At 44.2% G+C, this 25,620-nt stretch overlaps 1 protein-coding gene across 1 annotated transcript in view; it reads left to right on the top strand.

The window, feature by feature from the left end:
* The first annotated feature begins 644 nt into the window (after positions 1–644).
* Positions 645–25,620, top strand: part of LOC121573438 (inactive tyrosine-protein kinase PRAG1) — a 42,715-nt gene continuing 17,739 nt past the window's right edge. Inside the window, exons 1-3 of the mRNA XM_041885441.2 lie at positions 645–850; positions 6,008–6,373; positions 6,541–8,309. Of these exons, the coding sequence (XP_041741375.1) occupies positions 6,107–6,373; positions 6,541–8,309 (2,036 nt within the window). The 5' untranslated portion in view covers positions 645–850; positions 6,008–6,106. The remainder of the gene's footprint in view (positions 851–6,007; positions 6,374–6,540; positions 8,310–25,620) is intronic.

A 25,620-nucleotide genomic window follows, 5' to 3' on the forward strand; every position in this document is an offset into this window, starting at 1 on the left:
AGAACTTGTTCTCAACTGGTTTACCTGGTTAAATAAAGGTGAAATAAAAAAAATAAAAAAATAAAATGCTAATCAATTTATAACATTTTTGACATGCTTTTTTCTGGATTTTTTTGTTGTTATTCTGTCTCTCACTGTTCAAATAAACCTACCATTAAAATTATAGACTGATCATGTCTTTGTCAGTGGGCAAACGTACAAAATCAGCAGGGGATCAAATACTTTTCCCCCTCACTGTATCTGTGTTTCTCTCCTTCTCAATTCAGTTCAATTCGCCACAGGTGGAGAGCAGAAGGTGAGCTAGTTGTACTGCAACGTTTACTGTACATTTTTGTATGTTCTTTTTTGTTGATGTTGTTTTTTTGTTGATGTTGTTTTTTTGTTGATGTTGTTTTTTGTCTTCTCACTGTTGTTTATTGTTTATTTCACTTGCTTTGGCAATGTAAACATATGTCTCAAATGCCAATAAAACCCCTTTAAATTAAATTGAATAGTATCCGAAACCACTTTACAAGCACTTGAATGTGGCCAGACTAGTCTGCGACTCAACGTGGAGTTTATTCGTTTAGAATAGGAAGCTCCGCCCCTCGCTGAGGGGCTTCAAACTCACCATTCGCCCGTTCCTCCGCCCGTTCCTCCACCAGTTCACCTCGCTGCGAGTTTCAAGAGACGCGGATAAAAGCTGCCTGCTGGGAGTCCACATATTTCCCAAGCTACCTATCGGTGTGTCGGACGTGGGATAAATAACATAAAAATGAGCCACTTTGTTTTTGGGACCTAAGGTGTTTTGAGTTTTTTGGGAAGGGAGACGGCGTTGGCAAGGCAAGTCAAGAACGGGAGAAGTGCTCAGGTAAGCAAAAACATTTGACACTTTCCACAGAATTGGCACGCGTTTTTCTTTTCCCCGGCCAATAGATTCGCATATACAGTTACGTTTATTTAAGCCAGTATTTGTTTAATTTATATAGGTTGTCCTTCTACTTAGTATTTGCTCCTTATAACCAGGCTAAGAACTCCCTTATTGGGTAGGCATATGTCACAGGTGTTAATGCTTAGCCTGTAACCATGGTCCAGGATGACACATTTAGATACGAAAAGTGAAACATGTTATTTGAGACCATGGCTGAACAAAGATAAGGAGCTTGAAAATGTCAACATATATCTATAGATTTTCTCAGGAACGAGGCACGTCCTCTAGGAGGCTATAGGCATCCCACTTGTTTCAGAAAATGGAAAGAATGATACCTTCAGGAGTCGCGGTTCGAATGAGAATAAATGTCAATCAACTGAATGGGAAATTCTGTATCGATGTTCAAACAGGCGCCTCAGCACAGGAATGAATTATTCGCGTAAAACACACTGCGTGGTAATGCCTTGTAGATCCTTAAGATAATTCGATGGATATCGTCCGTGATCGGGTTGAGAATGTAAGGCCCTATTTGGTAATATATAGTTGTTGTTCCGTTTATTACATAGTCGAGTATCGATCCATAGACCCCCCACACACACACACACACCCCGTGTGCGCGTGCGTGCTCAGGATGGAATTACTGGTCACGTAATATCAATCTTGTCTTAAGCGTCTCATGGCTGCAATGAACTTGAAAGTGTAAAAGTCAACCAATAAATCAATTTTTTCAGCTGTTCTTTCTTTGACATAGCCCTGCCCCGCCCCTGTCTTTATTTGCCTATGACTGTCAAAATGTTGCCACTGAGTCTAACCATTGTCACACAGGTTGCGTTCCCCACTGCATCAGGCTAGCCCTGAGCAAATAATGCATTATGTGTGGTCAGTAGTGTTGTGTTGTTAGGGTGACAGGAATAAGGCAGTTTGGCTTCCAGGCACTGTTCTGTTATTGGCTTCCAGGCACTGTTCTGTTATTGGCTTCCAGGCACTGTTCTGTTATTGGCTTCCAGGCACTGTTCTGTTATTGGCTTCCAGGCACTGTTCTGTTATTGGCTTCCAGGCACTGTACTGTTATTGGCTTCCAGGCACTGTTCTGTCATTGGCTTCCAGGCACTGTTCTGTCATTGGCTTCCAGGCACTGTTCTGTCATTGGCTTCCAGGCACTGTTCTGTCATTGGCTTCCAGGCACTGTTCTGTCATTGGCTTCCAGGCACTGTTCTGTCATTGGCTTCCAGGCACTGTTCTGTTATTGGCTTCCAGGCACTGTACTGTTATTGGCTTCCAGGCACTGTACTGTTATTGGCTTCCAGGCACTGTTCTGTCATTGGCTTCCAGGCACTGTTCTGTCATTGGCTTCCAGGCACTGTTCTGTCATTGGCTTCCAGGCACTGTTCTGTCATTGGCTTCCAGGCACTGTTCTGTCATTGGCTTCCAGGCACTGTTCTGTCATTGGCTTCCAGGCACTGTTCTGTCATTGGCTTCCAGGCACTGTTCTGTCATTGGCTTCCAGGCACTGTTCTGTCATTGGCTTCCAGGCACTGTTCTGTCATTGGCTTCCAGGCACTGTTCTGTCATTGGCTTCCAGGCACTGTTCTGTCATTGGCTTCCAGGCACTGTTCTGTCATTGGCTTCCAGGCACTGTTCTGTCATTGGCTTCCAGGCACTGTTCTGTCATTGGCTTCCAGGCACTGTTCTGTCATTGGCTTCCAGGCACTGTTCTGTCATTGGCTTCCAGGCACTGTTCTGTCTTTGGCTTCCAGGCACTGTTCTGTCTTTGGCTTCCAGGCACTGTTCTGTCTTTGGCTTCCAGGCACTGTTCTGTCATTGGCTTCCAGGCACTGTTCTGTCATTGGCTTCCAGGCACTGTTCTGTCATTGGCTTCCAGGCACTGTTCTGTCATTGGCTTCCAGGCACTGTTCTGTCATTGGCTTCCAGGCACTGTTCTGTCATTGGCTTCCAGGCACTGTTCTGTCATTGGCTTCCAGGCACTGTTCTGTCATTGGCTTCCAGGCACTGTTCTGTCATTGGCTTCCAGGCACTGTTCTGTTATTGCATGCTAGGCCGAGACGTCAGGGGGTAGGCTACAGCTCAGAGGCAGCACTAGTTCATTACACACTCACAGAGAGACAAAGATGGCTTTTATTATGTTCCCAAGAGGCGGAATGCCACAAAGTTTGAGAGGACAAAGTTGACCCAGACCCATGCAGCAGGTCACCTTTGCACCACTGATCACTTTTTTCATCCCCCCATTTTCACTTCTGAAATTCTTAACAGCTATATGACAGAACTTTGTTTATTTAAGAAAGTCCAGACTTGAATTTGTGTCATGACTCTTGACCGTCTGACCATACTAGTATATAGATGTTAGTCTCAGAGTACAGGAGTAGTCCTACATAGAATAGTGTCATTTCTACTGAGAAAGGAGGAGGTAGGCTACACTCAGAATCTGTGGAAGGATTTGGCCGTGTTCATTTCTAGAGGTGATGGAGCTGAAGAAATTGACATCAGCCTCAAATTAAACTCCTCCTCACCACATGTCCAGTCTTGTTTTTGTTTTGGGTGTTACAGTGCATTCGGAAAGTATTCAGACCCCTTGACTTTTTACACATTTTGTTAATTTACAGCCTTTGATTCAATAGTCGTCGTCGTCCCCCCCTCATCAATCTACACACAATACCCCATAATGACAAAGCAAAAACAGGTTTTTAGACAATTTTAGCAGATGTTATTACAAATAAAAAACTGAATTGACATTTACATAAATATTCAATAAGGGGTCTGAATACTTTCTGAATGTACTGTAGATGGATACCCAGGCTGATGAGAAAATGGAAAAGATAAGATTCAGAAGTAGACCATGTGCCATACAGCTATAAGTCATATATTTTAATATAGGCTACATGTATTACTCATACTATTGGAAAAACAGTTGAAAGAACAATCAGTGCTGTTTCCGGTGCTTTCCAGATAGTTATTGTGTCAGAAAAACAACAAAGGAATGCAGATTATGCTGTAGGTGTAAACATGCATCTCACTAAGTCAAGAAACTCCCCTCCTCCTAAAGCCCAAGTCTATAGTTGGTCCCTAGATATTATAAAGCTAGAAAATCAATACCATAAATTCCAGTTTCTGGTGTTGTTTGATATTGGATGAGTAATCTGTGTTATTCCATCAGCTTTTATATAAGGCTACATCCTCTGTATTGCTTTCTTATTGACTTTAGGGGGTGGGGTAGTGTGTACTGCTGTGTGCCATTTCCAAGGCTTGTCTCCAGGTATTTAGCTCTGTGTGAAGACAGAGGGGAGGAGAACCCAGGAGAACCAAGACAGACAAACCCTCTAGTCATGTTGATTTTCTCACCGTCCTCCAGTCTTTAACATGACTCAGACAGGGAGAGGTGTTCGAGATGCTGCTGGTGGTACTGCTGCTGGGGTGGTGGTGTGACACTTGCGCCTCTCCACATTCCAGGCATTCTGACCTCTGGGATGTTTGAGGCGTTCTACAACATGAGACTGCATTCTAAACGCCTTTTATGTTCCTGGGGGTCTTGTGGACTCAACAGAAAGTAGGACCCTCTAATTTAGGAAGCTTGGGAACGAGGACAGAGCTCAGAGGCATCTGGAGTGGCGTGATAGTGGTGGAGATTGTTGAGTTTACCACGAAGAGGTTAAAGCCTGGTATTGTTTAAACTTTTACTGGCACCACATGACCACACAAATTCAGACACTTGATGGATTTGGCCATAAGTAATTTGTTAGAATCACTGGGAAAATTGAATCCATAGAATATTATTGTGGAACCAATGAAATACACATCAATGTTGCTACAATGTCATAGCGGCAGGTAGCTTAGTGGGTAAGAGCGTTGTGCCAGTAACCGAAAGGTCGCTGGTTCTAATCCCCGAGCCGACTAGGTGAAAAATCTGTTGATGTGCCCTTAAGCAAGGCACTTAACCCTAATTGCTCCTGTAAGTCGCTCTGGATAAGAGCGTCTGCTAAATAAATAATAATAATAATAATAATAGCCATGATGGAATATGTCCTGTTAACATGCTCATGAGGTGTTTACTGTCATCTTTCTATTCTAATTTACCCTGCAGTCAGACAGCTGTGGTGCTTCCTGAACCAGACATAATGCTAGTTCTGTTAGGCAGAGGAAAGGGCTGAGGAGGGGAGGTTTGTGTCCCAAAATGGTACCCTATACCCTACATAGTGCACTACTTTTAACCAATGTAGGGAATAGGGTGCTAGTTAGGACGTAACTGAGTATTGCACCTTTTGGTTTTCATCAGTGGGGTGTCAAGTGCTTTGATCATTGCGCAACACCACAACCAACTCTAAAATACCTTTTCCTTAAAAGTTATATTTTTATTGCGTTGATATGAATGAACTCGTATTTCGTAATTCAACAGAGAAAACTGAATGGTGTAATGTTGAGGGTTAAAAACATCTAGAAAGGAGACCGGTTGTCTGACTAACTGTTGTCTCAGCGAGTACCTGTAGGGGGATCTGTGAATCCAGGTTGACAAATCTGTTGGAGTTCAAATAGGTATAGGAAACGCGTTAAACTCTGGGTCCCCAATTACATCCAGCCGCAGGCCGATTTTCCCTTGAGCGGATGGTCGGGGGGGTGAAAAATAGTTATAAATAATTTGTACACTGCAAATTGACCGCAAGAATCCCAAACAGATATAGTATTTGACAAAAACAGAATAATTTCAAACATTGATTACATTGGGATACTATCACATATGCCTCTATTTATAAGTGGGAATACTTGGGAACAGATTTCCTAAATCAAAATCAATATGAGCTGATTTCACAGTCTTTTACGTCCAATAATGTAAATAAAATCACCCGCAGGTCAAATGTTTCCATCGGGCTGCCTATTGGGGAACTAAATCGTCGTGTTCATAACCTCCGCTGTCATGTTCAGCTCCCTGAAACTCAGCTCAAACACTGTGTGTGCTCTCAATAGCATTCCTTTGTGTTAGGATAGTTATTGATTAACTCAAGGAGATAAGATAAGTAACAGTGCTTTAACATGAGAATCGACACCGTAAATACAACTCTATTCACATTGTCATTCTGATTTCTGCAGGCTTTCGTGTGACACCGGGCTTCTGTGTACAACTACGAACCATGCCGGTTCATCCCATCTCCCACCTCCAGTGACATCAGCTATAGGTTTCAGACAAACATGTCGGCCTGCGGTGAGTTTTCAGAACACGTGTGGAAACCCGGCTCGTGTAAGAACTGCTTCCATCCGCGTAGCGCCCACCGTGCCAGCGGTGGCAGCACAGTGCCCTGTGGTACCCTGAGGACCGGTCTGAGGGGTGAGGAGGAGGAGGGCCAAGGAGTGACCGTGCCCTCGCCCTACTCCAAACCCACCATCGCCGTGCGCCCCACCATGATGCTCCCTGACTCAGGCGAGATGCTGGCAGACCTCAACATGAACATAGAGCAGGTGAGATCTCACTAACTCAAATACACATTTATGACACTGTATGCCTTTGCATTTGACTAAATAAGTACATCTAGAATGAAACCCATAGGTTTTAGTCACTTAATGTGAAGTGATTCAATAATGTTTGTATGCTTTATATAACCATGAATTGTGTTTCCCCTCAATAGGTTTCCCCTCAGGACAATCCGAAGAGTCCAGTGGACCGACTGGGCCTTAAGAAGATGTTGGACCTGTCCCCTATCTACATAGACAGTAACGGTTGTAACAAGGCCCTGAGAGAGGCCGTACTACAGAGTACTACAACCCCTGGGAAGATGGACTACCCCGGCAGCCGTTTCTCCCCCGGTCCTATCAGCCCCCGGTCTTCTCTGTCCCCGTCGGCCCTCCAGAAGGACTCTAGTATGATCATCAGCAGTGTCTTAGTGACCCAGGAGGACAGACACGGCCAAGGGCCTCACAGTCTGAAGGAGAAAGGGAATAGCAAAGGTGACTCGTCCTATAGGCAACAGATCACCAAGACTACCAAAACCACAGAGAGTACTTGCAACGGGAACAGCGTCGGCATGGTGACCACCACCAGAGGGTCTTCCACAGTCCAGGCTGTCCAGGAAGTGAAAGCACCTCTGGGTATTGCCATGGCAACAGCCGGTAACGGCATCAGTAACTGTCTTATCACCACCACAGCCGCCCCCAGTAATGGGGGCATCACGTCTGGGAACACCAACCAGTCCAGTACTTCTCCCGTCCCATCCTTAACCACTCTGGACTCAGGGGCATCTCCAGGGCCTCTAGGGCACAACCTCCAGTCCTGTGGAGGAGGCAGAAGTGGCTCCTTCCTCTCCGAGCCTGGTACTCTGTCTCTGTCAGACTCTTGCTCCTACCGCAGCAGCACAGACTCTCTCACAGGGCCGGACGGCTTCGGACTGGTGGGGCCAGATAGTCCCTCTCCCTCAGACGGACATACGCTGTCGTCAGAACCCATCTACGCTGAGAGCACCAAGAGGAAGAGGAGGCCTCAGAGCGCTGGAGGAGGGAACGGGAAGCCCCAGGCCCAAAAACAACACTCAGAGCTGGAGGTGGAGCTCACAGAAGAGGGTCAGAACCAGAGGGCCAAGATAACCGTCCGGGCTGCTCATACTGAGGAGAACAACCGGACGTTCTATCTGAGCAGTCCGGACTCGGCCGTCAGCACCCAGTGGCCTTACTTCAGCCCCACGGCCCTCAGCAACCCCGGCAGCCCAGCTTTCAAGTGGCCCTCCAGCTCCTCTGTAACAGAGACATCATCCCCAGCCTTCCCTGCTTCCCTCCAGCCCAAACCCCAGAACAGCCCCCCTATACCGCCCAAGAGGAACAACCGATCGCCCAAACCGCACCTGGGGACCTCCAGCCTCTCCCCGGTGCCTCTGCCTGAGCTCAGCATACAGGCTCTGGTTTTCTCACCGTCTTCCAGGGACGTCCAGGTGCAGGTGAAGCCCCAGATGGAGCCCCACAGCTCAGCCTCGTCTGATGCCCGGAGGCACAAGCTCCACACCACCACCTGGAATTGGGAGGGCCGGATCGAGGAGGAGGAGGAGGGGGAGACAGAGGAGGGCCATGCTCAGGAGAGTGCCTCTCAGAGCAGGGTGACGGGGCTCATCAATAGGGCGGCTGTCTGGAGGGACGCCAGTGACTGGAGACCCACGGGGGTGACACAGGGCAGCGAGGGCCAGCAGGGCAGCACCCTGCCAGGCACTGCAGCCAACAATGGTGCCAGTCAGAAGCAGGCAAGCTGCAGCAGCGGCAGCGCGGAGGAGGGCAAACATAACGGGAGCATGTTGACCAAGTCGACTCCGTCGTCTCTCTCCAGCACAGAACGCACGGAGCAGCTCTCAGCAGAGGGGAAGAGTTCAAGCCATGACCCCACTCCACCACCCCCTCCCCCTAAGAAACACCACAGGTAAGAACCTGGGCCTTTTGCTTTTAAACACTTACACTGACTGAGCTACGGGCTATGGGTGGCATTCCTGACAGTGTAGAATGAACATCAGTCATAGTGAAGTCATTTTGCGCATCTTTGTAGTTTAGTCATTCTTTTGTGATATACGGTACCTGTATCATTTAATTCCCACTGAGCTTTGGGTGGTATTCCAGAGAGTGTAGGAGTCTGAAACAGGAAGGCCATGGATGACAAACTCTGAAAATGAATGGGCTTTTGGAAAATCAGTCATTCTTGACGAAGTAGGTTTGCTTGTCTTTGTAGTTTACTAGTTGAAAATACAGTATTGTCATTGAGTTTGTCAGTGATTTCAGTTGGAAATGGATGGCTACTCCATATTGATGTGACACAATATTTTAAGCGAATGTGATTCTAAATGTATCATGACAGAAATAACTTTAATCTGTAATGTTCATTGTTTTTAGGCTCACTTATCCAGTGCACTCCTTGGTACAGGCATAGTATAGTGCTTCATGCCAGCAATAGAGTGTCATTCTTTATAGAACGACAGTAATGGACCTCATTTATCATGAATTGGATTCTAATTTTCTAATGGGAGATATGTATTTATCTGTGAAACTTCAAAGTATATCCCATCCTTTAGATGTGATTTACATGTTAGTCATTTAGCAGACGCTCTTATCCAGAGTGACTTAGGGTTAACTTTAGTGCCTTGCTCAAGGGCACATCGGCAGATTTGTCACTTAGTCGGCTCTGGGATTTGAACCAGCGACCTTTCGGTTACTGGCCCAACGCTCGACCTGCCACCAGGTCCCAGTCACTCGCTACTATTCCATAGGTGGATACAGTAATGCACGGCTGTGTAAGTTAAGTAACGAAAGAAGGTATTAACACTTAGAGCAGTGTGGACATTTTACATTTTCTTTGTACTCTAAAAGTTTTTCGCTGTTTTGATTATTAAGTATTCACTGACTGTTTTGGGAATGTCAACTGTGTTTTGATGAAATAGTTTCAGCCTAGCAACCACATGGGTGGTGTTCTAGTTCTGTCTGTCCCTTTAGTCTGTGTCTCTCTGTCTTTTCAATTCAAAGGGGCTTTATTGGCATTGGAAACATGTGCCAAAGCAAATGAAATACACAATAAACAAAAGTGAGAACAAAAAAAACAACTCTCTCTTTCTCTCTCTCTGTGTGTGATGATTAAACGATGCTTCCTTGTTGATGCAGTGATGCAGTGATGCAAGGCCAGGGGGGCGTCTGTCTACTGTGATCTCTCCTTTCATAGTGAGATTATTCAGCCGGTATCAGCCTCCATTCTCATTCTAGAACCCTAAGGATCATTCCGACTGTTCCGCAACCAGTCTCAATGCATTCCTTGTTCCATTTGTAGTAGTCTTAACTTTTCATTGTCATTTCAAGAACAAGATGGGCTGTAAAAAATGTCCCTGTCACATTGTAAGTTAGTTTTGGCCACCACACAATAGATGGGACTGGTAAAAGAGTCCTTGTGCCTTGTCCCATTGACACTGACAGGCACATACAAAGATAACCTTGTCAATTATCTGCATTTAACTAAGCTGTTGATATGCATTTAACTAAGATGTATCTCAGATTGTAATTGACTTTATAATGTTTTTGACATCTGTGAGAAAGTTGTAGCCTACCTAAGCACAGACATAACATGGCTGTATAGAATAACCTAGCTGTTGAACTCTAGTGACATTTCCCCCTGTACTATTTAGACCACGGGGCTTCAGATTACTACTACACGTTGAGCTTTCTGACTCAGACCCAAACCAGAAGGAGACATACAGTTCGCCAGCATGTTGACTTCAAATGGTCACTTTAAAATAAGCCTTGCTTTATCGGGTAGGTTTAGAATACAACTGTATATTCCTCAAGTCCTTGCAGAGCTTCAGGTGTTTGGTCAACAAGGCTGTGCTGGTTCACTGTGTAGATGACTACTTATGTCTAAGTTTTAACCTGCAGGGAAGCTGTAGTGGTGGTATTCATACATGTGTGTTAAAATGTGTCTAACTTATACAGTATTAGGTTAAGTCCTCGGGGAGCAAGGTCATTTGATGCATCAAGACAATCCCAGTGACTTTTCCTACTCTTAATTATTTGGCAACTGTTAAGGTTTGTCATCAGAAACAAAACAAATTAGTCTCAGCAACAGCTCCTGTTTTGGCTGGCTGTAGGGAACACTATCACCCCTGTTGCTGATGGCGTTTGGCTGGCTGTAGGGAACACTATCACCCCTGTTGCTGATGGCGTTTGGCTGGCTGTAGGGAACACTATCACCCCTGTTGCTGATGGCGTTTGGCTGGCTGTAGGGAACACTATCACCCCTGTTGCTGATGGCGTTTGGCTGGCTGTAGGGAACACTATCACCCCTGTTGCTGATGGCGTTTGGCTGGCTGTAGGGAACACAATCACCCCTGTTGCTGATGGCGTTTGGCTGGCTGTAGGGAACACTATCACCCCTGTTGCTGATGGCGTTTGGCTGGCTGTAGGGAACACTATCACCCCTGTTGCTGATGGCGTTTGGCTGGCTGTAGGGAACACTATCACCCCTGTTGCTGATGGCGTTTGGCTGGCTGTAGGGAACACTATCACCCCTGTTGCTGATGGCGTTTGGCTGGCTGTAGGGAACACTATCACCCCTGTTGCTGATGGCGTTTGGCTGGCTGTAGGGAACACTATCACCCCTGTTGCTGATGGCGTTTGGCTGGCTGTAGGGAACACTATCACCCCTGTTGCTGATGGCGTTTGGCTGGCTGTAGGGAACACTATCACCCCTGTTGCTGATGGCGTTTGGCTGGCTGTAGGGAACACTATCACCCCTGTTGCTGATGGCGTTTGGCTGGCTGTAGGGAACACTATCACCCCTGTTGCTGATGGCGTTTGGCTGGCTGTAGGGAACACTATCACCCCTGTTGCTGATGGCGTTTCCCAGACCTTTATTTTGGTTGTAATACTAGTAAGCCGATGCATCTCTCCCATTATATTATGACATTGCTAGCATGCTGCTGCACTGGTAAAAATACACTTTCTAGAGACTCATGTGGGAACATGCCTTGCCCTAGCGATGTCATGCTTTTGGGTATTCTGATCTTATTTGTTTTCCCAGAGCATAACTGTTAAGGGTAATACTGTACTCTTGGTCTGACCTGCCTGTGCCAAGCCAGAAAGCTTGTCTTTAAACAAACGCCCTGGAGTTGCTTCAGCCCTCACGTAGACTACAGTGAAGTGTCCCTTTTAACATGGCAGCAGATTCAATCTCACAATTCACATAATACATTCAGGAAACATCTTGAACAGACCTAAATCACAACAAGACAGTGACTTAGAAAGCCTTTGAGAATAGTGTAACACGGGGAAGTGGAAGACAAACTGACAGTGTAGTGCCTCCCAAATGGCACCCTATTCCCTACATAGTGCACTACTTTTGACCAGGGCCCAAAGTACTCTGGTCAAAAGAAGTGCACTACATAGGGAATAGGGTGCCATTTTAAGACTCAACCAGTGATACGGTGGCGTTTCCACAGGGATGTGGAGGAGGAAAACAGGCAAACCAACCCAACACCGATGAGGCAGCGTTTTGTGTGATGAATCATTAAAGAAACAGATGGTTGAGAAATATGGCCTTCTCATGGGTGTTTCACAGTTCTTTTGATCACTGTGAGGAAACAAACAAACATTGTCGCAGTGAGATCCTCGTGTTAGGTGATACTTTTGAACCAGTCCTTTTATCCTTGGTGACAGTTGGTCCAAACCGTTGTGTGTGTGTGGCCTACAGTCTTACCCCAAATAGTATGTGTGTTTATTATGTAGTGCTGAGCGATTCACGGAAATGTCGGTTCTTTTTCGTTTTTTAAACAACTAATTGGCCCATGTTGGTTCAATTATTTGAATTCCATTTCGTTCAGGTTTTTTCTATGAGTGCAGTTTCTCTAGAGATCAATTGGATCAAGCCTGAACTGTGCGATGTGGTAGGCCAATATTCTACATAGTTTAGCGCAGAAAACGTGATAATTAACTACACTAACCATAATCCATTGCGTGGCTACTTGTCCGGTCTGTTTATTTTATGCCTGCTATGCTAGACAAAAGAATGCGCGATCAAGAGGGGATACATAGAGAGCAGTTGCTTCATGAGGTATCTACCTGAAAATACATGATCTAAGTGATTGATAGTTGGTATTCAGCAGTCATAAAAGTAGGCCTTATTTACTTTGAAGAACTACTAAAATTGTGATTTTGTCAGATAGCAGAGGCAGCAGCTCTATAGAGATGAGATGAGGACTTGGGATGAAATAATAGTCATCAAATGTAATATACACAACTGCTACCACGCGGCAAGCGGTCCCGGAGCACCAAGTCTAGGTCCAAAAGGCTTCTTAACAGCTTCTACCCCCAAGCCATAAGACTCCTGAACAGCTAATCGTGGCTATCAGGACTATTTGCAACCGTGATTGTTTTGTAATAATGGAACCGAATCCAAAACGACCTCAGAAAGCACTGATCGCTCAGCACTAATACTATGGGATGAGGGTGTTTTCAGTTGGCAGTGCAAGAGCAGATTGTGCCCCGGGGAACTACCAAACTGTCCCCGGCAAGGAGGTGCCATTGCTTTTCCTGTGGAGAGACACTTGGAGAGTTGTGTTACTTCATGGTGGTTTCTGACTGATGGGGACCGTCAGATCTGGGATCATGTGTCTGATATCCGCTATGCCTGGACCTTCGCTGATACTTCAGTGTGAGGGACTGTATTGAGACTTTTAGCTGAATTCTTTTACAGTGCTTCTGAACAAACTAATAATGGTTTCAGATATGAGCTGATTGACACCTTTTAGACTAACCATCTGTCTACTGCTTTAATGGCAAGTTGCAGGTACTGTGTATTGCATAAAGAAGCTTATACGGTGCTGACTGTCTACAGCAGGTGTTCCTAAACTGTTTTGGTCTGCGACCCCATTTTGATATAAAATAACTTCTGCGACCTCCCCATGTAAAAGAGTGACGTAATCAACAGGCAATGTGTACTTTTTTAAATTGGGGCTATGACAGTCTTACAAATCAGTCTGACAGTACTTTGGACAGTATTTCAAGCTGAAGGAAGTATGGTTTGAAGTGACTGAAATGCATCAGAAAGGTGTTGGGGAAATTCCCCATAGGTCAGTACTGACGGCTGGGCTGTCAGTCAGCCTCTCTCCTCTCTGACTCCTGGCCCCAGCCCTGTGTGTGAAACCATGGCCCAGATAGATACATGCATATCCTGTCTGATTACATAAGCTTCCATCACCCCTCCCAGGTTTATTCCTCCATGGCTTGTGGATGTGGAGCTTACAGGCCGCGTCCCAAATGGCACCCTATTCCCTTTATAGTGCACTACTTTTGACCAGATAGGGTTAGGGAATAGGGTACCATTTGGGATGCAACCCCAGTCATCTGATGAGCTGGAGGTGATGGGGGGGAAAGATAGTCTGGCAAAGGATGTAGGGTGTATTGAATGTTAAATGGGTTATATCCATCCGGGTAGCATGACTAGACCTTGAGGACTCATAAATCGGGAGGGAGAAAGAAAGAGGGAGGGAAGGAAGGAGAGCCCTGTGGCTGTACATTTTTATATCCTTGGCAGCAAGGCAGTGGTTTGTGGCCAGCCTGTTGTTCATGTGACCAGCCTGTTGTTCATGTGACCAGCCTGTTGTTCATGTGACCAGCCTGTTGTTCATGTGACCAGCCTGTTGTTCATGTGACCAGCCTGTTGTTCATGTGACCAGCCCGTTGCTGAAACAATGGTCACTATTCTTCTACCATAGTATAAAAACGACCCTGCATGCAACAGCAAGAGAATCAGCATTGCAACACACCAGCATTACTTGTGAACAGGGGTGAAAGTAAGCCGGTCCGGTGTGCCGGCAAAATAAATAGTGGGGGTACGCTGTACCACTAAAACGTGAGCCTATCACAATAACTAACACAAAATGGCAAGAACTAAAGGCTATTACACTAATAATTAACATTACCGCATGTCAGCTGCATGAAGAATTAGCGAATTGACTTGAAAGCAGGGTGGTACACGCTCCAAATTACGTTGTGGTTAGACAAGAACACTTTGCCAAGGCGGAGATGAGTGGCCAAGATGCGTCAGTAGTGTGTCACTGTGTGGTTCAGTACTGTCACTGTGGTTCAGTACTGTGTGGTTCAGTACTGTGTGGTTCAGTACTGTGTCACTGTGTGGTTCAGTACTGTGTGGTTCAGTACTGTGTGGTTCAGTACTGTGTGGTTCAGTACTGGGGGGTTCTCCCCAGCAGGTAGTGCTCATTAGGCTGTGTTAATGTTGTGTTTCTATCCTCTCTAGCCTAGCACCATGTTTCATTAACAGCCCAGCTAGTTGATGCTGCAGTGCTGCTGGGAGGAGGCTACAGGAAAGCTATTTTCAGGTCCAGTCATGGTGGTAGGATGATGATGCTGATTTATGCTGCTGCTGCTACTACTACTACTTCTTCTACCTCCCGAGTGGCGCAGTGGTCTAAGGCACTGCATCGTAGTGCGCAGTGCTAGCTGCGCCACTAGAGATCCTGGTTCGAATCCAGGCTCTGTCGTAGCCGGCCGCGACCGGGAGACCCATGGGGCGGTGCACAATTGCCCCAGCGTCGTCCAGGGTAGGGGAGGGAATGGCCGGCAGGGATGTAGCTCAGTTGGTAGAGCATGGCGTTTGCAACGCCAGGGTTGTGGGTTCGATTCCCACAGGGGGCCAGTATGAAAAAAATAAAATGTATGCACTCACTAACTGTAAGTCGCTCTGGATAAGATGTAAATGTAATAACATTCACTCTCCTTTCTCTGTATTGATCAACAACAGCCAGTTCTAGATCCGTATTGGATTTTCAGAGACATTAATGCATTCAGGAACCCTGGCTGTATGTAGAATGTACTGCATAATGTAATGATGTATCATTATAAGAGTGGGCTTCTCTATTGCTGTAGCTCAATTGGTAGAGCATGGCGCTTGTAACGCCAGGGTAGTGGGTTCGATCCCCGGGACCACCCATACGTAAAAATTTATGCACACATGACTGTAAGTCGCTTTGGATAAAAGCGTCTGCTAAATGGCATATTATTATTATTAGATCTCCCATGGATATGACTATATACAGTGCCTTCAGGAAGTACTCACACCCCTTGATATTTCCCCCAAAAATGTTGTTACAGCATAAATGTGAAAATTGATTAAGTTGAGATTTTTGTCACTGACCTACAGTCGTGGTCAAAAGTTTTGAGAATGACACAAATATTAATTTTCACAAAGTCTGCTGCCTCAGTTTTTATGATGGCAATTTCCATATACTCCAGAATGTTATGAAGAGTGATCAGATTAATTGCAATTAATTGCAAAGTCCCTCTTTGCCATGAAAATGAACTTCATCCCAAAAAAACATTTCCACTGCATTTCAGCCCTGCCACAAAAGGACCAGCTGACATTGTCAGTGATTCTCTCGTTAACACAGGTGAGAGTGTTGACGAGGACAAGGCTGGAGATCACTCTGTCATGCTGATTGAGTTAGAATAACAGACTGGAAGCTTTAAAAGGAAGGTGGTGCTTGAAATCATTGTTCTTCCTCTGTTAACCATGGTTACCTGCAAAGAAACACGTGCCGTCATCATTGCTTTGCACAAAAAGGGATTCACAGGCAAGGATATTGCTGCTAGTAAGATTGCACCTAAATCAACCATTTATCAGATCATCAAGAACTTCAAGGAGAGAGGTTAAATTGTTGTGAAGAAGGCTTCAGGGTGCCCAAGAAAGTCCAGCAAGCGCCAGGACCATCTCCTAAAGTTGATTAAGCTGCTGGATCGGGGCACCACCAGTGCAGAGCTTGCTCAGGAATGGCAGCAGGCAGGTGTGAGTGCATCTGCACGCACAGTGAGGCAAAGACTTTTGGAGGATGGCCTGGTGTCAAGAAGGGCAGCGAGGAAGCCACTTCTCTCCAGGAAAAACATCAGGGACAGACTGATATTCTGCAAAAGGTACAGGGATTGGACTGCTGAGGACTGGGGTAAAGTCATTTCTCTGATGAATCCCCTTTCCGATTGTTTGGGGCATCCAGAATGGCACCAACACATCCTACGAGAGCAACTTCTCTTTGCATAAACTTAATGTAATTGTCAATAAAAGCCTTTGACACCTTATGGAATGCTTGTAATTATACTTCAGTATACCATAGTAACATCTGACAAAAATATCTAAAAACACTGAAGCAGCAAACTTTGTGAAGACCAATACTTGTGTCATTCTCAAAACATTTGACCACGACGATACACACAATATCCCATAATGTCAAAAGTGTGATTTAAGATTTTAGAAATGTTTACAAATTAATTAAAAATAAAAAGCTTAAATATCTTGAGTAAGTATTCAACCCCTTTGTTATTGCAAGCCTGAATAAGTTCAGCAGTAAAGATGTGTTAATAAGTAGTAAGTTGCATACTCTGGGAAAGGGAAGTTGCACAACAATGCATTAAACTGAAATGAGTCTTCAGCATTTAACCCTTCTTAATCAGAGAGGTGCCGGGAGCTGCCTTAATCGACATCCACGTTATACCGTTGAGCAGTTGTTGTGGGGGTTAACTGCCTTGCTCAAGGGCAGAACGGCAGATTTTTCCACCTTGCCGGCTCGGGGATTCGAACAAGCAACCTTTTAGATTACTGTAACAAGACACATAATAAGTTCCATGGACTCACTCTGTGTGCAATAATAGTGTTTAACATGATTTTTGAATGACTACCTCATCTCTGTACCCCACACATACAATTATCTGTAAGGTCCCTCAGTCGAGCAGTACATTTCAAACACTGATTCAACCACAAAGATTTTTTTCCAATGCCTCACAAAGACGGGCACCGATTGGTAGATGGGTAAAATAAAATAAAACGCAGACATTGAATATCCCTTTGAGCATGGTGAAGTTATTAATTACACTTTGGATGGTGTATCAATACACCCAGTCACTACAAAGATGCATGCGTCCTTCCTAACTCAGTAGCCGGAGAGGAAGGAAACCGTGCAGGTATTTCACTGGTGACTTTAAAACAGTTCAATGGCTGTGAAAGGAGAAAACTGAGGATGGATCAACAACATTGTAGTTACTCCACAATACTAACCTAAATGACAGAGTGAAAAGAAGGAAGCCTGTACAGAATTAAAAAATACAGTGCCTTCAGAAAGCATTCAGGCCCCTTGACCTTTTCCACATTTTGTTACGTTACAGCCTTATTCTAAAATGTATTAAATAAATAAAAATCCTCAGCAATCTACACACAATAGCCCAAAATGACAAAGCGAAAACAGGTTTTTAGACATTTTTGCACATTTATTAGCAATAAAAAACACCTTATTTACATAAGTATTAAGACCCTTTGCTATGCGACTCGAAATTGAGGTCAGGTGCATCCTGTTTCCATTGATCATCCTTTGATGTTTCTACAACTTGATTGGAGTCCACCTGTGGTAAATTCAATTGATTGGACATGATTTGGAAAGGCACACACCTGTCTATATAAATGTCCTACAGTTGACAGTGCATGTCAGACCAAAAACCAAGCCATGAGGTCGAAGGAATTGTCCGTAGCATTCGGAGACAGGATTGTGTCGAGGAACAGATCTGGGGAAGGGTACAAAAAAAATGTCTGCATCATTGAAGGTCCCCAAGAACACAGTGGCCTCCATAATTCTTAAATGGAAGAAGTTTGGAACCACCAAGACTCTTCCTAGAGCTGGCCGCCCGGCCAAACTGAGCAATCGGGGGAGAAGAGCCTTGGTCAGGGAGGTGACCAAGAACCCGATGGTCACTCTGACAGAGCTCTGGATTTCCTCTGTGGAGATGGGAGAACATTCCAGAAGGACAACCATCTCTGCAGCACTCCACCAATCAGGCCTTTATGGTAGAGTGGCCAGATGGAAGCCACTCCTCAGTAAAAGGCACATGACAGCCCGCTTGGAGTTTGCCACCTAAAGACTCTCAGACCATGAGAAACAAGATTCTCTGGTCTGATGAAACCAAGATTGAACTCTTTTGCCTGAATGCCAAGCGTCACGTATGGAGGAAACCTGGCACCATCCCTACGGTGAAGCATGGTGGTGGCAGCATCATGCTGTGGGGATGTTTTTCAGCGGCAGGGACTGGGAGACTAGTCAGGATCGAGGGAAAGATGAATAGAGCAAAGTACAGAGAGATCCTTGATGAAAACCTGCTTCAGAGCGCTCAGGACAACGACCCTAAGCACACAGCCAAGACAACACAGGAGTGGCTTCGGGACAAGTCTCTGAATGTCCTTGTGTGGCCCAGCCAGAGCCCGGACCTAAAACCTGATCGAACATCTCTGGAGAGACCTGAAAATAGATGTGCAGCAATGCCCCCCATCCAACCTGACAGAGCTTGAGAGGATCTGCAGAGAAGAATGGGAGAAACTCCCCAAAATACAGGTGTGCCAAGCTTGTAGCGTCATACCCAAGAAGACTTGAGGCTGTAATCACTGCCAAAGGTGCTTCAACAAAGTACTGAGTAAAACGTCTGAATACTTATGTAATATTTCAGTTCTTTATTTTTAATAAATGTGCAAAAATGTATACAAACCTGTTTTTACTTTGTCATTGAGGTATTGTGTGTAGATTGATGAGGGGGAAAAAAACTATTGAATCCATTTTAGAATAAGTCTGTAACGTAACAATGTGGAAAAAGTCAAGGGATTTGGATATTTCTGTATTTCATTTTCAATACATTTTCACATTGTCACTGAGGAATTGTGTGTAGATGGGAGAGAAAATTCAGGCTGTAACACAACAAAATGTGGAGTAAGTCGAGGGGTATGAATAATTCGAATCCTCATATCATCCTGTAGCGTTTGACATTTGTTGACCGTTCAACTCGCATTATTTTTTTTCAAGCACTCCATTTATATATTCAGGAAATAAAAAAGCAAGTGCCATTTTAAGATTAATTTACTGAAACCGTGATATCAATTGGTTATATTATATTGTGGAACACAATCTTCAAAAAGGAAAGAAGTTGCCAGTCTGAAGTGATGCGTCTGGAGCAGTTAGTCTCAGTGATCATTTGAAGCGGGGCTCAATTTGGCGAGTTGAAAGAAAAACCTAAATGTGTCTTTTTGATATACAGACGTTCGATTTAGTTTATTCTGCCTGTTCTTTGGAATTTTCCAAATGGATGAACAATTCCACATGGAACACTGCATGGTGATGAATTACGGCCACGACATCTGTTTCATGAGTACATTTGACATTTTTAGTAATTTAGCAGACGCTCTTATCCAGAGCGACTTACAGTTAGTGAGTGCATACATTAATTTAATTTTAAAATTTCATACTGGCCCCCCATGGGAATCAAACCCACAACCCTGGCGTTGCAAACGCCATGCTCTACCAACTGAGCTACATCCCTGCCGGCCATTCCCTCCCCTACCCTGGACGACGCTGGGCCAATTGTGCGCCACCCCATGGGTCTCCTGGTCGCAGCAGGCTACAACAGAGCCTGGATTCAAACCAGGATCTCTAGTGGCACAGCTAGCACTGCGATGCAGTGCCTTAGACCACTGCGCCACTCGGGAGTAAAGCATATGAGTAGGCATATGATTCTGATGAAGATACACTCTTTGTCTTTATCAAACAAATGTTTTTGCATATTTTCCATGTGGAACCTGTATGTTTAGGGGGTTATAGCCTCGGCTAACCAACTGTAAATGGCACTAGCAGTTCGCAAAGTAGTTTAAGCGGAAGTTAGACGAGACAATTATTCCAAAACTGCAGCTCGTTTTTGGAGCACATATTTTGCTACTTCAATCAACCAGTCCATTTTGAATTTGTGATGGTAAAACTTGTCTGTTGTCAAGGAATGTAGTTTGTATATCCTATCAGTTAGATATGTTTTTAATAGGCATTTATTTCTGTAAGCCTAACGGGAGCTTGTGTGCGCACTCAGCACGCATGTGTAGAGGGAGTGGTTGGAACGCAATTGAGTGAATGAGACATGGAGGGTAAAGGTCATTTAGGGAGAAGAACAGTGTGATGCTTGGTTTCTTTCTTGTTGTGCCCCGCAAATGCACATGTACAAATAGAACACTAGAGTCAAAGCAAATTTAATGTTTTCTTCAAGACAACATTTAACTTGCCTGTTCGGTCAGCCATAAAGCACATTCCACCAAATAGTTTTACAGTATTTGAAATGTGATCTCTGGTTACAGATCGAGCTTTGACGTCCGTTTGAGTACTTGATTACTCATGCCCATCCCTAACCCTCATATCATCCTCGGAAAAATATCTCTATATCGATGGCTAAATAGGCTACTTGCCAAGGTCACCCTTTGCTCTGTAAAGAGAAATCATGTTCTCAGTAATCTATTTCAGACAGAGCTGTCCTTCCCTAGTCCCTGGTTCTATTCTCTATTCCACTTCCTCTATCAGACAGAAAATTGTGTTGTTCCATTGTTCAATGGAAATGTTCATCATGACCTGGGCTGGGAGAGAAATTATGTTTAGATATGTTACGTAGTAGTAGTAGTTTAGATATTGGATTTTGAATTTTAGGACCACTTTAGGTATCAAATCAATATCTATAAAAAAAAATTGGATAAAATATTGATTTTGAACTTTACTACTAAAGCCCATAGAAACGCATTGAATAACACCATTCATAAATGGCAAAAATGAGGGTAAAAAAATAAATCATAAGAAACAAGGTTTTGAAGTGTCTGTCCTAAGAGAAAAAAATGAAATAAAATCAGGAAATATTTTTTTTTTTTACACATTTAAACCCTTTTTTGGTGTAGGCACAAAACTACCATCATACTTTTTTTTTTTTTTTTTTTTTTTACTGTTACTGGTTACCTTCAGACGAGTCCCATGCACTTGTGGGGGTCGTACGGAGAAAACCATTGTGTTCATGAGAATCTCCCCTTTCCATAGAGTGGTCATACTAGTTTGTAGGTCAAACCGTTCGGACACTACAGACGTATACGTCAGAAGACTGATTTTCGGGATGTCTCATGGTCTGACAAACACTGCTCTAACTCTGACACCTTTCACCACAGATGCAGAAGTGCGACACTGGCGGATGCGGTGGATTGAGACGCTTCCAATGCAAAAAAAAACACTGCGGTCAAAGGTTTTAGAATACCTGCTCATTCAAGGGTTTTTCTTTATTTTTACTATTTTCTACATTGTAGAATAATAGTGAAGACATCAAAACTATGAAATAACACACATGGAATCATGTAGTAACCAAGGAAGTGTTAAACAAATCAAAATATATTTTATATTTGAGATTCTTCAAATAGCCACCCTTTGCCTTGATGACAGCTTTGCACACTCTTGGCATTCTCCCAAGCAGCTTCATGAGGTAGTCACCTGGAATGCATTTAAATTAACAGGTGTGCCTTCTTAAAAGTTAATTTGTGAAATGTCTTTCCTTCTTAATGCGTTTGAGCCAATCAGTTGTTGTGACAAGGTAGGGGGGTATACAGAAGATAGCCCCATTTGGTAAAAGACCAAGTCCATATTATGGCAAGAACAGCTCAAATAAGCAAAGAGAAATGACAGTCCATTATTACTTTAAGACATGAAGTTCAGTTAATACGGAACATTTCAAGAACTTTGAAAGTTTCTTCAAGTGCAGTCGCAAAAACCATCAAGCGATATGATGAAACTGGCTCTCATGAGGACCGCCACAGGAATGGAAGACCCAGAGTTACCTCTGCTGTAGAGGATAAGTTCATTAGAGATACCAGCCTCAGATTGCAGCCCAAATAAATACTTCACAGAGTTCAAGTAACAGACACATCTCAACATCAACTGTTCAGAGGAGACTGTGTGAATCAGGCCTTCATGGTCGAATTGCTACAAAGAAACCACTACTAAAGAACACCAATAAGAAGAAGAGACTTGCTTGGGCCAAGAAACACGAGCAATTGACATTAGACTGGTGGAAATTTGCCCTTTTGGTCTGGAGTCCAAATTGGAGATTTTTGGTTCCAACCACCTTGTCTTTGTGAGACGCGGTGTGGGTGAACGGATGATCTCCGCATGTCTAGTTCCCACTGTAAAGCATGGAGGAGGAGGTGTTATGGTGAGGGGGTGATTTGCTGGAGACACTGTGATTTATTTAGAATTCAAGGCACACTTAACCAGCATGGCTACCACAGCATTCTGCAGCGATACGCCATCCCATCTGGTTTGGGCTTAGTGGGACAATCATTTGTTTTTCAACAGGACAATGACCCAACACACATCCGGGCTATTTTACCAAGAAGGAGAGTGATTGAGTGCTGCATCAGATGACCTGGCCTCCACAATCCCCCGACCTCAACCCAATTGAGATGGTTTGGGATGAGTTGGACCGCAGAGTGAAGGAAAAGCTGCCAACAAGTGCTCAGCATATGTGGGAACTCCTTCAAGTCTGTTGGAAAAGCATTGCAGGTGAAGCTGGTTGAGAGAATGCCAGGAGTGTGCAAAGCTTTCATCAAGGCAAAAGGGTGGCTATTTGAAGAATCTCAAATATAAAATATATTTTGATTTGTTTAACACTTTCTTGGTTATTACATGATTCCATAAGTGTTATTTCATAGTTTTGATGTCTTCACTATTATTCTACAAGGTTGAAAATAGTAAAAATAAAAACAAAAACCTTGAATGAGTAGGTGTTCTAAAACCTTTGACCGGTAGTGTACCTCTAGCTTTTTTTGTTATGTAACCGGTGCATCAATCGACTCTAGGGAGATTTTATTAAAGTCACCTAGCTACTAGCTGGCCATCTATACAGTGCCTTGCAAAAGTATTCATCCCCCTTGGCGTTTTTCCTATTTTGTTGCATTACAACCTGTAATTTAAATAGATTTTTATTTGGATATCATGTAATGGACATACACAAAATAGTCCAAATTGGTGAAGTGGTGCGTGCATATGTATTCACCCCTTTGCTATGAAGCCCCTAAAATAAGATCTGGTGCAACCAATTACCTTCAGAAGTCACGAAATTAGTTAAATAAAGTCCACCTGTGTGCAATCTGTGTCACATGATCTGTCACATGATCTCAGTGTGTATATATACACCTGTTCTGAAAGGCCCCAGAGTCTGCAACACCACTAAGCAAGGGGCACCACCAAGCAAGCGGCACCATGAAGACCAAGGAGCTCTCCAAACAGGTCAGGGACAAAGTTGTGGAGAAGTACAGATCAGGGTTGGGTTATAAAAAAATATCCGAAACTTTGAACATCCCACGGAGCACCATTAAATCCATTATTTAAAAAATTGAAAGAATATCGCACCACAACAAACCTGCCAAGAGAGGGCCGCCCACTAAAACTCACGGACCAGGCAAGGAGGGCATTAATCATAGAGGCAACAAAGAGACCAAAGATAACCCTGAAGGAGCTGCAAAGCTCCACAGCGGAGATTGGAGTATCTGTCCATAGGACCACTTTAAGCCGTACACTCCACAGAGCTGGGCTTTACGGAAGAGTGGCCAGAAAAAAGCCATTGCTTAAAGAAAAGAATAAGCAAACACGTTTGGTGTTCGCCAAAAGGCGACGTTTGGTGACTCCCCAAACATATGGAGAAGGTACTCTGGTCAGATGAGACTAAAATTTAGCTTTTTGGCCATCAAGGAAAACGCTATGTCTGGGGCAAACCCAACACCTCTCATCACCCTGAGAACACCAACCCCACAGTGAAGCATGGTGGTGGCAGCATCATGCTGTGGGGATGTTTTTCATCGGCAGGGACTGGGAAACTGGTCAGAATTGAAGGAATGATGGATGGCGCTAAATACAGGGAAATTCTTGAGGGGAAACCTGTTTCAGTCTTCCAGAGATTTGAGACTGGGACGGAGGTTTACCTTCCAGCAGGATAATGACCCTAAGCATACTGCTAAAGCAACACTTGAGTGGTTTAAGGGGAAACATGTAAATGTCTTGGAATGGCCTAGTCAAAGCCCAGACCTCAATCCAATTGAGAATCTGTGGTATGACTTAAAGATTGCTGTACACCAGCGGAACCCATCCAACTTGAAGGAGCTGGAGAAGTTTTGCCTTGAAGAATGGGCAGAAATCCCAGTGGCTAGATGTGCCAAGCTTCTAGAGACATACCCCAAGAGACTTGCAGCTGTAATTGCTGCAAAAGGTGGCTCTACAAAGTATTGACTTTGGGGGGGTGAATAGTTATGCACGCTCAAGTTCAGTTTTTTTGTCTTATTTCTTGTTTGTTTCACACACACAACAAATATTTTGCATCTTCAAAGTGGTAGGCATGTTGTGTAAATCAAATTATACAAACCCCCTAAAACTTCATTTTAATTCCAGGTTGTAAGGCAACAAAATAGGAAAAATGCCAAGGGGGGTGAATACTTTCGCAAGCCACTGTAAAGTCACCTAGCTGCTAGCTAGCCATCATCTTTAAAGTCACCTAGCTACTAGCCCATAGGCCTATATGTTTTGATAAGGTTTGTATCACAACTAAAGTGGCCAAATAACTTCTTAAAATTAAGCACATTAATCTGCTTTAAAACTGGCATAGAGCCTAACTGGCATACATTAGTTACATTTTGGAACATTTGCGCTTATAGCCTACTGCCGTGTGCGCATTGCTGCACTTATAATGTGAGGAAATAGCCTAATAGTTTATCAACATTTTAAGCTAAACGTTCTGATCTGTTGCATCAGCCTCATTGTTTTTAAAAGGTTTTTTGATGCGAGTGGTTGTATTAATTTGGGATCTATCGCATCCCACAACTGTCCCAGAGTATGTTTGGAATATTTATTTCTTACACAGAAGGACAAGTTGACCAATAGAATACGTCAACTTTTTTACTATGGGGGATAGTAGATTGACATAGGCTAGTGCTTTTGCTGTTCATTAGGCCTACTCATCTTGTTGGCTGATGAAAAGTAGGCTAATTGTGGACAGTTCTAATGTCTTCAAATGCGCCTCGGAATTCGATAAGAGGGACGCGCGCAGTTGTGTCCCCGATGTGTCTGTCTTCATTCACTTGTTGCCTACTCCTTAGCTGAAATGCCTGTGAGAAGGACCCGATCACGTGACAGGCATTGGCTAATGAGAATTGAGATATCTGAGAGAGCCATGTGAATGAGAGATGCTTCGGAGCACGGCAGCCGGGAGAAGGGAATTATAATTATTATATTCAGCCCGAGGGCACAACGGCCACTTTGGCTGCAAAAAGGCATGGATTTATTTGGGGGGCATTACGGCCACACAAGGGGGATGCCACCAGAAGA

The sequence above is a fragment of the Coregonus clupeaformis genome, chromosome 9, assembly GCF_020615455.1.
Source record: "Coregonus clupeaformis isolate EN_2021a chromosome 9, ASM2061545v1, whole genome shotgun sequence".
Lineage (NCBI taxonomy): Eukaryota > Metazoa > Chordata > Actinopteri > Salmoniformes > Salmonidae > Coregonus > Coregonus clupeaformis.